This window comes from Saccopteryx bilineata, chromosome 5, assembly GCF_036850765.1.
Source record: "Saccopteryx bilineata isolate mSacBil1 chromosome 5, mSacBil1_pri_phased_curated, whole genome shotgun sequence".
NCBI classification, from domain to species: domain Eukaryota; kingdom Metazoa; phylum Chordata; class Mammalia; order Chiroptera; family Emballonuridae; genus Saccopteryx; species Saccopteryx bilineata.
This window is the reverse complement of record NC_089494.1, coordinates 255,115,082-255,131,810: the sequence shown is the minus strand read 5'-3', so window position 1 is coordinate 255,131,810 and position 16,729 is coordinate 255,115,082. Positions and strand designations below refer to the sequence as shown.

At 35.6% G+C, this 16,729-nt stretch overlaps 1 protein-coding gene across 13 annotated transcripts in view; it reads right to left on the bottom strand.

Annotated features, from left to right (window-relative positions):
• LCORL (ligand dependent nuclear receptor corepressor like) overlaps window positions 1–16,729 on the bottom strand; it is a 119,062-nt gene that overhangs the window by 74,280 nt on the left and 28,053 nt on the right. For 10 of the 13 annotated variants that reach the window (XM_066232468.1, XM_066232467.1, XM_066232475.1 and 7 more), the window contains exons 2-3: window positions 10,118–10,183; window positions 748–827 (exon numbers count right to left, since the gene is read on the bottom strand). In XM_066232468.1, the coding sequence (XP_066088565.1) occupies window positions 748–827; window positions 10,118–10,183 (146 nt within the window). The remainder of the gene's footprint in view (window positions 1–747; window positions 828–10,117; window positions 10,184–16,729) is intronic. The other 3 variants (XM_066232472.1, XM_066232471.1, XM_066232473.1) reach the window with 1 other exon arrangement.

Below are 16,729 nucleotides of genomic sequence, written 5' to 3'. Positions count from 1 at the left end.
GGAGTCGGGAAAAAAGAAACTTAGCTCTGACAGAGGACCACATTAGCCTTAGTACTTAGCAAAACTGTAGTCAAAAAAAGGGAAAGAGCAGATAAATTATATTGCTGAATAAATTCACTAGATAGCACATCAGCAATGAGACTTTTAACAACAAACCATATGTTTACCTACTAGTCTGACCAAAATAGGTACAGGTTCTTGAGTTCTCATTTTCCCCTATGACCACAGTACGTGAATAATTAGGGCCCCACCACACAAGATGCTGCTTGTCTAGTTTATGTCCTGTTTACAGCAGACACTAATGTTTAAGAATTTAAACAGAAGATAATTACAATATCCAAAAGGCTTCAAGAGAAAGTAAAAGCTACAAAGCAGTACCACCTTATCCTCCAACTTCTGATTCCTAAGAGGCCACAGTATAGGGTGGTCTCCGACCAAAGCAGGCCTCCAAGATCAGCCTTGGTATATAAATCCAAAACAGATCTGAACTGAATTTCCTGAGTCAAGGAGTTATAAGAAAAAAATGTGAAATAAGCAAAAAAGATGAGTGTTTTGGGATTCTCACCTACAAGATAAGCTAAATAAGACTTTAACATTCTAAGATAAGACTTTAATATTCTTCTCATTACCAAAATAAAGTATTTAAATTCTACAGTAAGTGACAAAATTTCAGAACAAATTAAGTTAAAAAAATGTGTTACAGTTGTGCGAATAATTTAGAAATAATTTCATAACACTAAAACTTACACTGACTGCTTCTCTCTGTAGGTTACAAAATGAACATTTTTCATCCATAGACCAGTCAGTCAGTTCTTCTGGTTCACAGTCTTTAAAAGAGGGAAAAATATTCATTAAATATACTAAATTTATTAAAACAAATAAAATTACCACTCTCCGGAGCAATGGCTCGGATAAAAAAAACTAACTACTATCAGAAAGGGGAACAGGCCTGAGTTCCACATTAAACTGGTGACAACTGGGCGGACATGAACAGAGAGGCTGTCGGAGAGGAGTTGTGCACTATTATGGGACAAAGTGGCAAGAACAGTGAGCTGGTTATAAATTAATTTTCTAACAATAGGGTTCATCTAGCCTTCTGAAAGATTCAATTTATCATGGCCTATTAATTTTTTATTTTCATTATGAAATAAATCAGAACAGAGAGATATGGGGGAAAAGCGTATCATAAAAGACAACATAAAACAGGGAAATGGGTAAAGCAACAGAAAAATCCCAGATTTGAGGACATGGAATTCTGTCCAAGAAAAAAGTAGACTTCTACAGCTAAACACTCAGATCATATTTTTCTTCCATTGTTTAATAACTTTGTTGCAAAAGTTAGAGCAAAACGCGGGTAAACAAGTTATAATATTCAACATACAACATGGATTTTTTTAGGATGAACATTCCTTATAATTCAACTATTATATTAGAGTATTTGTGGAAAGCAAACATTTTCTAGTAAGGGAGCTTTCTGAAGATATAACATTTTCATCCCAACTATACTTGGTATAAACAGTGGTTTTTCAAACTTACTCCCTGCAACAGAACTCTCCAAAATTTCTTTTCCCAAATAAATCCATATGTAGAACCTCAACCCATAAAACCATGATCATCTGAGGCACCTCCAGTGAGACTAATTTGAAAAGCACTGGTGTACCACAGTACTTTGCTCTTGTCCTTTTGACATACATAATGAAGTTGAAAATGTTTCAGCTAAACACCTAAAATACCCTTATCTTTTTTTGAAATAATAAATTCTAGTTAGAATCAGCCCTCAGGATACTCTTGCATCAATCCAAATATACAGGCCAGAAGAGAAGATAATACAATATTTGGAACATAGAGTGTAGTGATAGCTTCCTTTGTTTTTGGCAGTGGTGCAGAAATATTCCTGCTATTTATCTAAACTTGGAAAAAGCAGGGAATACGAACATAAGATCCATCATAAGGTAATGGAAAGATAATTGTATTTGCAGTTTCAGAAAATTTGAGATAAGAACTTCCTATTGTAACCTCATCAAGCCACAAAGCTTTTGTTTTAATTTCCACACCTATAAAATAAGGATCCATCACTTAACTTAGGTGTGGATCAAATAAATGTGAAAATACTTTGTAAACTACAAGCACCATGCAAAAGTCAATTATTAACAAGGTAGAGTCGCCAGACAACTTTTCCACTCCTGTACTATCACACATACGCTGCATAAGACAGATGATTTTAACTTACTATCTGCTTAAGATATTAAACACACTTTTGTAAGGAACCCGACAAAAATAAAAAAGTTTACACAATCTATGCAAGTAAAACCCCAGAACTGTAGCTATGTATGTTTATAATTTTTATCCACCTTTCACTGTGTCACTGGAATAGAACCACACATTCAGCCCTGCGTGCAGGATCATGCAGTGTCTTTTACTAGGGAAGCAGAGCTCGCGACCAACAAAGCGAATATGAAGAAGAGACAGCATACTATTCGAGCTGAGCCTTTAAAAGGCAGGTTGAGTTCCCCAGTCCCTTGAGCTTCCACCATCAAACACGAGAAGTCACTTCATCTAGTCATTACTCCCTCAGTCTGTGACCTGGAGTCACGAGGAGATATGATCCCTACCCACAGGCTGGAGTCCTGGATTCTGGTCACCCATAAGCATGAAATAGATTACTATAGCAAAAACTTGACTCATATGACAACCATAAGATAATTTTGATAGCTCAATAAAATCTAAACTGCTTTCTTATTATAACCTCATGAATAGGAAATATGAAAGCAATCCAGCAGTGAGATTTTTGAAAAATAGCTGGTAGGCCAAGAGAAGGGATAGTTCTGAACATATCATTGCAAGGTTTCATGAAGCTTCAGGGATAAAATGTTAACTCAAAGCACAATTTTGGATTTAGTAAGACAATTACCAGTTGTAAGATAAAATTGGGCATGCTGAGATTACCCTCATTTATTACAGAAGTTCTTCGAGGAAATGTTAATTAAAATAAATGCCTACACAGTTAAATAAATGGCAACGACTAATCAATAATTACATAAATGCCACTAACTTTTTGGGTTCAAAAATCTACAACTTTATTTACAAATATTTAATAATTCTTATTTCTACAGCAACTTTTGCTTTTTCAGTCCAAATAAATGAAGTAGGACATACAGAGATACGGAAAAACAGATTTAGAAAAATCAACCATAGACTAGATCTCTCCCTCCCTCCAGGTTGTCTTTTCATGTCATTCAAGTTCAATGAACACAAACTTTTTATCTCAAACTCACAAGTTGACAATGAATCAGATATCCTCTCTAAAATAAGTTGCCTCTTATTTGTAATTTTTAATACATGATGGTATAAGCTCAAAAGCATCAAATTATGTATTTCATAAAATCAGCTTTATTAAAGAAAGGTAATGTCATAATGAAAACTGATAGTAAATGACTGACTGACGAGATCAACCTTTCTACCATGAATATGTCCTCTTGTAGTCTACGTGTCTCTCCAATCACTTTACCCAATCCAATCTATCATGAGAAGACAACAGACTCTGAAATTAGGGAGCCCTTGGTCCAGAACTTTGGGCTTCCCACATTCCAGATGTCACCACCTAGGGCACATTTCTTTCTCTGACCTTCAATAATTCCCCTTGCTGTCAAATGAGAATAATAATTGCAGCTTAAGGCTGTAAAAACATATAAAAAAACCTAATAAGCCTTTAGAAGATGGTACTTTTATTTTAAATAATCACACTTCTTTTGAATGTTTTTATTCTCTTCAGTAACCTTGAAGCATAGAAATAAGTATGGAGTTCCCGAAGACAAAGCCCAATGAAAAGTGAAAAAATAATACCGAACCAGATTTTTCAAAAAGATCATGAAAAAGTGGTTATAACAATGTTGATTTTGAGGTAAGATACTGAACAGGGCAATGTATTTTAAAATAATTTTTTATTATAAAACTATATACTAACTAGAAAAGTACAAAGAAGAAAAGAAAAACTACTCTTAATTCCATCATCCCGAGATAATTAGTGCTTGTAATATGTCCTAGTTTATCTACACCTTTTTAAAAACTGGGATCAGTGTGGTGGTCAGGAGAGGGACAGTGGGGTGGAGGCAGCAGGGAGGGTACAGGGACAAAGGGGATGGAAGGGGACTCGGGCTGCTGAACACCCAACACAGGGACAGACTGTACACCTGAAACCTATCATTTTATGAACCAACGTCAATCCAATAAATTCAACCAAAATTAAAAAAAAAATTAGGATCAACAAATTCTTTGAAAAAAATAATAAATTGATTAATGTCTAGCCAACCTAACTAAGAAAAAGAGAAATTATGAGAAATAAATGATGGGCCATCACTACTGATTCTATAAATAATAAAATAATAAAAGAATATTGTTAACATTAGTTGCCCACAAATTTGATAACTTCAGATGAAATATGAATTCCTTGAAAGCCACAATCTACCAATTCTCACACATGAAAAAAAAAAAAAGCTCAATAGGCTTATTTTTATTAAAAATTTTTTTAGATTTTTTTATTTATTCATTTTAGAGAGGGGGGAAGAGAGAAAGAGAGAGAGATAAAGAGAGAGAGAGAGAGAGAAGGGGGAGGAGCAGGAAGCATCAACTCCCATATGTGCCTTGACCAGGCAAGCCCAGGGTTCAAACTGGCAACCTCGGCGTTCCAGGTAGATGCTTTATCCACTGCGCCACTGCAGATCAGGCCTCTATTAAAAAAATTAAATCAATAATTAATAACCTTCCAAAACAGAAAGCACCGGTCCAGATGGTTTCTCTACAATCTGCTCCAGAAAGTGGAAATAATTCCTCACTTATTCTATTATTCCATCATACCCAAATATCAAAACTTGTCCAAACAAACAACTCACCCAAGAAGGTATGCAGAGCAAATAAGCATATGAAAAGGCACTCAATAACATATTCCATTAGAGAATTGCAAATTAAGACAAGATACCACTACAACACCCAACAGTATAGTTAAAGTCCAAACTAATGACAGCATCAAATGCTGGTGGGAATGCAAAACAAAAGCATGGCCACTTTTGAAGACAGTCTGGCAGTTTGGTCCAAAGCTAAACACTCTTTCCATGTAATCTAGCAATGGCGCTCCTACGTATTTACCCAAAGGAGTTGAAAACACATCCATACAAAAACTTGCCCACAAATGTCTGTAAGCTGCTTTATTCATAATTACCAAAACTTGAAAGTGACCAAGATGTCTTTCAAATAGGTAAATGGCTAAAGCAACGGTGGTACAGCTCTATAAAGTAGTATTATTTAGCAATAAAAGGAAATGAGATAGGAGGCTATGAAAACACAGAAAGGAACCTTAAATGCATACTGCTCAGTGAAAGAAGTGAGCAAAGGCTAAAAACTGTATGATTCCAAGTTTATGACATTCTGGGAAAGAAAAACTACAGAGACAGTAAAAAGATGAGTGCTTGGCATGGTTTAAGAATGGGGTGAGGACTGAAAAGTTGAATACAGGTGACGTTTAGGGCAGTAAAACTACAGTGTAAGATACTGTAATGGTGACTACATGACACTGCTTTTGGCAAAAGCCACATAAATATACAAGACACAAAGAGTGAACTTAACGTAAATTATGGGGGTTTTAGTTAGTAATAATGTATCAGTATTAGCTCAACAATTTTAACAAACGTATCACACTACTGAAGGATGCTAATACAAGGGAATCTAAGAGAGGGGGTTAGAAATAGTATATGAGGCCCTGGCCCGTTGGCTCAGTGGTAGAGCGTCGGCCTGGCATGCAGAAGTCCCGGGTTCGATTCCCGGCCAGGACACACAGGAGAAGCGCCCATCTGCTTCTCCACCCCTCCCCCTCTCCTTCCTCTCTGTCTCTCTCTTCCTCTCCCGCAGCGAGGCTCCATTGGAGCAAAAATGGCCCGGGCGCTGGGGATGGCTCCTTGGCCTCTGCCCCAGGCGCTGGAGTGGCTCTGGTCGCAAAAGAGCGATGCCCCGGAGGGGCAGAGCATCGTCCGCTGGTGGGAAGAGCGTCGCCCCCTGGTGGGCGTGCCGGGTGGATACCGGTCGGGCGCATGCGAGAGTCTGTCTGACTGTCTCTCCCTGTTTCCAGCTTCAGAAAAATACAAAAAAAAAAAAAAAATTAGAACCATCTTATACACATGCTTATTTATTGCAAATATTTTCCATGCTCAAATATACTTCTAAATCATTTTTAAGAGATAAATATAGTCCATTAAAGAGATGTATTATAACTTAACATTTTATTGCTGGATAATTAAGCTTGTTTCTCTAATCTTGGCATTACAAATACCATGATGAATATATTCAGAGAAGTCTTTGTGTACACACTGATAGGAGATAATATAATTTATATAAATAACTACAAGGTAGTATTAGATTCTCTGGTTTTAATATGAATAATCATTAATTCATATTAGAAAACTATTAACTTTTGACTTGAAACTAGGCCATGAGCTCCTAGTAGGAAGAGATCCTACTTATTCATTTTTCCTTCCTCATTGCTATTCACAGTCCTAACATAAAATAAGCATTCCAAATATTCCATCCAATAAAGATTATTAAAAATTAGTTTCGATGTCTCTATCATTACAGTGTTAGCACTTGGAAAATAGGATCTTAAGCTAAAAACATGATATTCCAGTCAGTGGTAGAAGTCAGGGGTCAGCAAACCTCTTCTAAAAAGCACCAGACAGAAAGTCTTTTAGGTTTCGCAGGCCATACAGTCACAACCACTCAGCAATACTGCTGTTGTACAAAGGCAGCCGCCGACAATACGTCAACAAACAAAAGAAACGATGAACTGGATCAATTTCAACGTCATAACTTTCATCAGAAAATATTAATCTTTTGATTTTTTTTTCATCTATTTAAAAATGAAAACCATTCTTAGCTCACAGGCCTTTCAAAAACAGTCAGTGAGCTAGACTTGGCCCACAGGCTATAAGCTTGCAGATCTCTGATACAATAAATCTCCCTTTGAAACATGAACACACAGAAAAAAAGCAGTAATGATCCCATCAGCCAGTTTACACAGCGCTACTGTACTCTTTCATATCTTTGTAAAATATCCAGTCAGGGCAAGTCAATCAAATGATTTCATGGGTGAAAAGAGCTGGCTCATCAATAAGACATGGAAAAGAATGGACTAAAAGTCCTATGAAAGCGGGAAAGGTGAGTTCTGGGGAGACTCTCAGAGGAGAAAGGCGCAGACTCCAGAGACCTTTTCTGGGAGTACATAAAACGGGAAGTTTATGACATTCAAAGTTTCTTTAGAAACTTGACTCCAAAAAGAATTATGTTTTCCCCAAAAGAACAAAAAGTTATGACAACAGATCAAAGAACACAGAAAATGGGACTTCTGTTTTGTTTTCAACAAATTAAAAATTAATTTAATTTTTAATTCAATCTTTTTTCAAAACCATTCAATCTGAAGGTGGTTCTGAATCAAATTAAAATATAAACCTCTCAAACACCAATAGATGGTATAAAAAAGGTCTTAAAAACACAGTATACCAAAGTTGGTTTTTAAGATAGCAGTATAAAATTTAGAATATCTTTTCCACTGAAAAAGTAGCAGGTTTGTGCTGTAGGTCATCTAACTTGGATGAATTATAAAATTTAAATAATATATATTTAATTTTATAAAAATTTAAAGTAATATACAAGAATCCTTTGCTATTCATTTTACTTGCTTCTGAGCTTTGAAGTAAGGGTTCAAATTTTCAATTATCTAAAAACATACACTAATCTATTTGATTTTTGCATATAGATATACATATTGTAGTAAGAAATATCTATACTTGTAATCCTAGCATCTAAATATTAAGCCATTCTTAATAATGGTATCAACAAAGAAAGCATACCTATTTAGAAGGGGGTAAGAAAAGTTGGACATGTCTACAACAGATAGCTTCTACCTGCCTTTTTACACCGGTTTAATTTTCCTTCAAAACATAGAGCTGCCTTCATCCTGCACAGATACAGATTTATTACTATAATTAGCATCATTACTCTTGCACCTAAAAATTTAATTAGAAGTCTTTTTAATTCAAAAAAGCAAGAAAAAGGAGGGAGAATTTACCTATGAAATTTGGAGAAAAGTTAGAACACCTGGTGTGAGAAAGGACAATGAAATTAAGTATATGCCTATATATGCTATATATGTGAAAAGGACTGAGATCCAAAGCTTAGCTACTTTTATAGACCCCCCTACTACAAAAAAGCACAAAAGAAGACATATATCACAAAAGCTATTGTAATTAAAATAATAAATGGAATAAGGTATGTAACAATGGGGTATTAAATTAGGTATAATAGATCCACAATGTAATTCTGTCCAGCCATTAGGATTGATGATCAAGAACTTTCTATACCCAAATGATACACCAGTAAATAAACACAGTAGGTACAAAAATTATGCATACTGCTCTGGCTGGTTGCACAGTTGGTTAGTATCATTCCAATATGCAAAGGATGCCAGTTAGATCCCCAGCCAGGCGGTCAGGACATGTACAAGAATTAACCCAGGAATGCATAAATAACTGCAACAACAAATTGATGTTTCTCTCTTTCTCTCTATAAAAACAGTAAGAAATAAAAAACTATATATACTGTCTGTACAGTACAGGGATGGGCAAAGGATGTGTACAGTGATGTTCTTTTGAGTTAATAGAGCTATTGTAATAATCATAAACTGCATGTCTATTTCTATATGAACAACTGTAATCCTAGTTTTGCCAAATCCTATATATCAGCAGTTCTCAACCTGTGGGTCGCGACCCCGGCGGGGGTCGAACGACCAAAACACAGGGGTTGCCTAAAGCCATCGGAAGATACATATTTATTATACAATACATTTTTATTTCCAATGGCTTTAGGCGACCCCTCTGTTTTGGTCTATCGACCCCCGCTGGGGTCACAACCCACAGGTTGAGAACCGCTGCTCTATATACTATTTTAATAAAAGGAAAAATTCACACAAATGTATATTTTACATTTCTATAAAAATATTAAAGGTTATCTGTGGGTCATGGGAGTAATTTTTTACTTTTAGGCTTATTTATATTTTTCAATTACCTAAACAATGTGTTACTGTACACTAAAGAAATATTTATTTCCTTAGAATATTATGCCCTTTATATAATAAACAGCAGTTTCTGAAGCAACATAAATATATACATAATTATATAATTAAAAGTGAGGAAAGCAAGGGCTAAAAATCACAAGTTGGACTTTGGGTTATCAGAAGGTAATTAAGTATAATGCTGACTTCTGACATGAATGAAAAGAGCAGGTTAAGAAAGAAAGGCTGAAGAAATATCAAGCATAGGTTAAATTCTCATTTCTGTGCACTTTCCTTTTGTTTATAAGCTCAGAAAAATAGATGAAACTACAATTAGAATTGCTTATAAATATATCAGGTAAAATTTTTATTTTAGTGTTAAACTATGCCATAGTGAGAGCTGTTGAAAGTTAAGAGATATAAGAAAAAGATCTTAGCCATGGAAATGATAAAACACTGACACAGGCATATTTTGGTCTCAGTCCTTCAAGTCACGTTCTACATGGATATCATTCATCTGACTAAACATGGGTGGTTGGGACAAATGATCTCTCATAGATCCTTTCGGCTCTATAATTCATAACTCAATTACGCTCCTCAACATTAATAAAAAATGAGCAGAAAACTTTTGACTGCTCCAACTATCACTTTAACTACCTCAACTCAAAAGACTCACATATATAGAATCGAGAAGGACCTTTTGGTCTACTAGGACCTTAGTCTTAGTAGAATGGAAGGTACAGAGGAGAACAGGAGGGAACAGAGTTAGAACAACAACAACAACTGACAAGATACAGAAATAATTCAATCAAAATCACAGTAGAAAATCTATACTAGCATTACCCATTTTGTAAATGAACTGTACTATAAATTTCAGATTTCTACAAAAATCTTCCAAAATGTTTTAAAAGTGTTTTCTAGTTAGACAAGAACACAAATTCATGATTAGCATAAAGTTAGGGTAGAACAGCCATTTTTCATTTGTTAAATGAGATAAAAGGTTAAAATTTTGAAATAAAACATTACCTTCAAATAAACTGAGGTCTCTTCGTAGCCGTGGTCCATAAAGCCCTTCTAAAATACTCTCAAAACCTGTATTATTAAAGAGAGAAAAGTACATTACTCAAAAAGCTAAATTTTACAATAAAAAACCATAAATTATCGGAATCAGAAAATTATAAATTTAATATACTATGAGTTGCCATTTTTCCTTTAGATGAATTAAGTTGAACTAGGCAATATATAAAATAAAGTCATACTATAACTGTCAGAAATTACAAGACTATAAAGAAATTAAAATATTCAAATTTAAATATTCACTACTAAAACAGGTAAACCTCTTTGTCATTTAGAAATATTTCCCAGTAGCCTGGTCAGGTGGTGGCGCAGTGGATGGAGCAATGACCTGGGATGCTGAGGACCCAGGTTCGAAACCCAAGGTCACTACTAGCTTAAGTGCAAGCTCATCAGGCTTGAGCGTGGGCTCACTAGCTTGCATGCAGGGTCACCAGCCTGAGCGTGGGATCATAGACATGATCTATTGTCGCTGTCTTGAGCAAGGGGTCACTGGCTTGGCTGGAGTCCCCCCAGTAAAGGCACATATGAGAAAGCAATCAATGAAAACTAAAGTGATGCAACTACCAGTTGATGCTTCTTATCTCTCTCCCTTCTGTCTCTTGCTAAAAAACAATAAGATGAAATAAAATAAAATACAGTTTAAAGTTTTGGCATATGACTACTAATAAAACCATTAACACAATCATGATCACAAACACTTCCCACATTCCCAAAAGTATTCTCACGCTCTTCTTAAATCCATCTCTCTCCCCACTCACGACCCTAGGCAAACACTAAAACCTTTTTGGTCCATTACTTTACATTTAAAATTTTTTTAAATTTATTCATTTTAGAGAGGTGAGAGAGTGAGAGAGAGAGAAGGAGAGAGAGAGAGAGAGAGAGAAAGGGGGGAGGAGCAGAAAGCATCAACTCCCATATGTGCCTTGACCAGACAAGTACAGGGTTTTGAACCCGTGACCTCAGTGTTCCAGGTCGATGCTTTATCCACTGCGCCACCACAGGTCAGGCCCGTTACTTTACATTCTATACAATTTATGAACATTAAAGCTGTATAATATCTTTTTTTTTTTTGCTTGATATTTTTCACTCAGCAGAATGATTTTGAGACTTATTCCTACTGTTGTTTATATCATTACTTTTTAATTATATGTCCCAGTGGTATATCCATTGTATGAATTACTATACTATGATTTTTACTGATTAAAATAGTGGTATGTTTTGATTTTTCTTGTGTAAATAATCAATAGTGAAATGGCTGAGTAATATAGTAGGCTTAGGTTTAGCTTTTTAGGAAATCAAACTGCTTTACATTCTCGCTGCCATAAACAAAAGTCACAGGGCCAATTGTGCATTTTTCTTCTATTTAACTGTTCTTTTTTCCTTTTTAACTATTCCAGTGGTTTTAAAACCTTTTTTTTTTCTATGAGAAGAGGGGAGATAGAGAGACAGAGACAGACTCCTGCATGCGCCCCGACAGAATCCATCTGGCAGAGATGGGAGCTGATATTGGAATCAATGGATCCTCAGTGCCCAGCCGACTGTGATGCTCCAACCCCTAGAGCCACTGGCTGGAAGAGGGGAAGAGGGAGAGAAGGAGAGAGGGAAGGGAGGGGAAGAGAAGCAGATGGTCACTTCCATGTGTGCCCTGACCGAAGATCAAACCTGGATGGCCATATGCCCGGCGGATGCTCTATCCACTGAGTGAGGCCAGGGCCTGACATTAGATTATCAACATACGAATTTTAGGAGTGAGGACACAAACTTCAGACCACAGCAACACTTCAATGACACAGCCTGAGTTTCTTTAATTGCCTCAGATCTACTAAAGGGCCAGTCTGTGATAAATTCAGTTTCCCTTTATTTTTTCCTTTTCCTGCTCTGATCATCAAGTAGCCTGCCAGGACTTCAGGAAGGAAGAATGATGTGGGTCTGGTTGCTCTTTTCCTGAAGGCATGGGTTTTCCAAGTCCTAGCTTCATTTGGAGAAGATCTCCTGTAAGATATCTATCTACCTTGACAAAGAAAAGGGATTGAATTCTGATCTTCTGGCTTAGTCAGCAAGGAATGCACAAATTTATGATATCAACAAATAACTTCAAGCTTAACCAGCTCAACTTTTTATTTCTTACTTACCTCAATATTAGTAATTGAGAGTATTCCCAATGTATTTTCAGTTCTTTTTAATTTTTTTTAACTTAGCATTTTCCATTGTTTTCAGCAGGACTGATCTAGATAATTTAAGATTACCCTTACCAAAAATCAAAATTCCTAGTTTATTCAATATGACTAAAACAGAGTTCATTTATATAAATACATGCAATTTATCCATTTCTAAATCAAGAGCTGTGTGACTTCTCACTTTTTTTCATTATTAGAAAGAGAGCTGCATTAAAATTCTTCATAAATGTGTCATCCTGTCCAAACGTTAGAGTTTCTTATGCGTAGAAGTCTGTAAGTGGGATTACTTGGCTTTAAAGTGTGAACATTTCTAACTTGACCGGATTTTGTATTATATGGTTGAATCATCTTATAAGTCCATCATCAGTTTGAAAGTCCCTGTTTTCCCCAAGTGCTCACCGAAACTTGGTATTATCAGACTTTCTATTTGTCAAACACATAAAAGTAAAATCACTTGTCATTTTAATTTATAGTAGTTCCCTAATTATTACTGAGGTTTATCATACTTTAAAAATTTCATTTCCAGATTTACCTTTGCCACTCTTCAAATAGATTGCTGGCCTTTTAAAAATTCAGTACAGTTTTATGTATTCTGGATAATAATTACCGATTTTATGAATCACATACATCCTCCAATTATGGCTTGACTTTTCATTTTGTCTTCTCATACAGAAGTTTTATTACTTTGTTTTGTTTTAATGTAGCATAGACTATTTTTTTTGGAGAGCAAGACAGGAAGAAAGAGTGAAAGGGGAAGGAGAGAGATGAGAAGCATCAGCTCGTAGTTGCATCACTGTAGTTGTGCAGTGATTGCTTCTCATAGGTGCCTTGATGCGAGGGGGAGGGCTTGCTCCAAGTTAGCCAGTGTCCCCTTGCTCAAGGCAGCGACCTTGGGCATAAGCCCGGGACCTTGGGGTCATGCCGATGATCCCACACTCAAGCTGGCAACCCCGTGCTCAAACCAGCAAGCTCGTGCTCTAGCCAGCGATCCCGGGGTTTTGAACTCAGGCCTTCAGCGTCCCAGGCCAACACTCAATCCACCTCACCACCACTGGCAAGGCCTATTAACCACTTTTTGCACCTTGTTTTATGTTTTGTACATCTTTTTCTTGGATAACAAAAACTTTTGAAAGTTAGAGATAATTATTTTATATGTGTGTATATAATTTAAGTTTTTCTTTATGTATGTAGTTCTCCTGTCCATTAGAATTTATTTTTTATAAACAGTCTAGTATAGAAATTAATTTTATCCAAGTATCATCCTATCTCAATTGATTAAGCTACCTTTGTGCCCCATGAAATCTCTAAAATGTTTGTCTGTATTTTTTTAACTAATACTTTATTGAGATATCATTTACTACCATAAAAACTCACTCAGTGTAAGTGTGTGTGTGTATGTGTATATACATATATACATATATATGTGAGCGCACGTGTATGTAAATGCACACAGAACTGTACCATCATCACTACAATCTAATTTTGGAATATCCCATCAGCTCTGAAAGAAACCTTGTGCCCATTACAATCTCCTTATTCCAAGCACCACCCAAGGTAACCATAATCGTTTTGTCCCTTCTGGATATTTTCCTATTCAGAATAATGGCTCACGTAAGTAAAATCATGTAATAAGTGTTCTTTTGTGGACTTTTTCACTGAGCATAGTGTCTTTAAGGTTCATATCATGTTGTAGCATATATGAGTAATTCACCACATTTTTTATTTTTTGTGACAGAGACAGAGAGAGTCAGAGAAAGGGACAGATAGGGACAATAGACAGGAATTGAGAGAAATGAGAAACATCAATTCTTCTTTGCAGCACCTTAGTTGTTCATTGACTGCTTTCTCATATATGCCTTGACTGGGGGCTACAGCAGAGCGAGTGACCCCTGGCTCAAGCCAGTGACCTTGGGCTCAAGCCAGCAACCATGGGATCATGTCTATAATCCCATGCTCAATCCAGCGATCCCACGCTTAAGCTGGTGAGCCTGCATTTAAACCAGATGAGCCTGCGCTCAAGCCGGCAACCTCGGGGTTTTGAACCTGATCTCCTGCATACCGGTCCGATGTTCTATCCACTGTGCCACCGCCTGGTCAGGCCACCACATTTGCCTATCCATTTATCAGTTGATGGAACTCTTATTTTTTCCTCCATACTTTTTGGCTATTGTCAATAATGCTGCTATTAATAAACATTTGTGCCCAAGTCTTTGTGTGGGCATATAGTTTCAATTCTATTGGGTAGGTACACAGAAATAGAATTGTTAAGCCATAGAGTAATTTCATGTTTAACATTTTAAGAAACTGCCCAACTGTTTTCCAAAGTAACTGAACAATTTTATATTCCCACCAAAAACTGCTCCACGTTAGTCATTCCAGTGAATACAAAGTGGCATCCACTGCATAATGACATTGAACATCTTTTAAATGCTTATTGGTAATTCATACATGTTCTTCAGTAAATATATATGTTCCAATCCTTTGCTTATTTCTTAATTGGATTAATTTGTCTATTCATTGAGTAATAAAAGTTTTCATAAATATAGATTTCTCACCAGATACATAATCTATCTGCAAATATTTTCTACAAGCCTAAGGGTTGCCTTTACACTTTTTTGATGATGTCTTTTGAAGAACAAGTTTGTGACTGATTAAATCTAATTTATCAAGTTTTTCTTTATGCATCTGTTTCTAAGCTCTTCACTGATCTGTGTGGTCTATTTGTAAGTGAACTACAATTCATTAAGCACTACTATTTTATTATTTTTAAAACCATTCTTAACAACATTTAATGATTTTATTTGTAAAGGTATGACATATTATTTATTGGAGGCATTCTGGCATACCTAATTATTTTTATCACCACCAAAAATGTTAACTTAAAAAAAAAATCTTACTTCTTTTTGGTGTATATAGACTTGGCCCATTTATATCCAGTACATTTGCAAAATTCTTCTACCAGTTTTAATAATATATCTATAGATTCTTATATTTTTCTATACAAATACCTGTGAAAAACCACAATTCTAATTCCTCTTTCAAATGACTGTGGATTTATTCCCCCTTCATCTTATTGTTTTGGTTAAGGCTTCCAGTTAATGTTGAACAGAATTGGTAATACTCTAAATTACACATACAAGAAGAAAGATAAGAATTACTGCACATTTTGCATTTAAAACTATGCAAGCCAGAAGACAATGGAGCGACATCTTTAAAGTGCTGAAAGAATCTATCAATCCACAATTCTACATTTAGCAGAAATGTCTTTCAAAAATGATGGTAAAATAAAGATAATTCAGACAAACAAAAACAGAAAATTAATTATCAGAGGATGTGCACTATAAGAAATATTACAGAAAATTCTTTAGGCAGAAGAAATACATTACCACACAGACATTTGGATTTACATAAAGAAATGAAGATTTCCCCAAAATGATTAAGATAAAGGTAAACATAAAAGACACTGTCACCATTTTTAGTTGCGCTAAAAGATAATTGACCATTTTTTAAAAAGTAGTGGCAATATTGGTTTATAACATATGGAAAATTTTTGCAAATTATGTATCTGATAAAGAACTGTACCCAGAATATATAAAAACTCAATAATAACTCATTTTATTAAATGGGTAAAGGATCTGAACAGACAAATGACTAAAGAAAATATATGGATAACAAATAAGCACATGAAAAGATGCTGAACATCATTTATTATTGATACACAAATTAAAATCCAAAACACCACTGCACACCTATTAGAAGAGCTAAAAGGAAACTTGGCTAATATCACATGCTGGTAAGGATGCATGGCAGCTGGATTTCTCATAAACTGCTGGTACAACCACACTGGAAAACAGTTTGACAATCTCTAATAAGTTAAATACACATGACCACATGTCAAACAATCCCACTCCTAGATATCTACTCAACACAAATTAAAACTAAATTTACATAAAAACCTATACACAAGTATCCATAGAGTTTCATTCACAATTACCCTAAACTGGAAACAATCCAATGTCCATGAACAGCTGAATAAAAAGACAAGCTGGTACAACAGAATACTACACAGCAAAAGGAACTACTAATCCATACAACATGGACGTACGCCAAGTGCATACTGCTAAGTGAAAAAAGCCACTCTCAAAAGCTTGTATTGTATGATTCCACTTGTATGACACTCTGGAAGATAAAACTACAGAGTCAGAGCAGACCAGTGGCTGTTAGTGCCAGGTTACCTAGGTAAGCAGAGGACTATGGAGAAGCACGAACAACTTTGAAGGGTAATGGAGCTGTTGAATAGCTTGCCTGTTGAGGAACTGGTTATCCAATTGTTTGGATGTCTGAACTCCTGGAACTGTACTTTGTAAATTATATCTTAATAAAG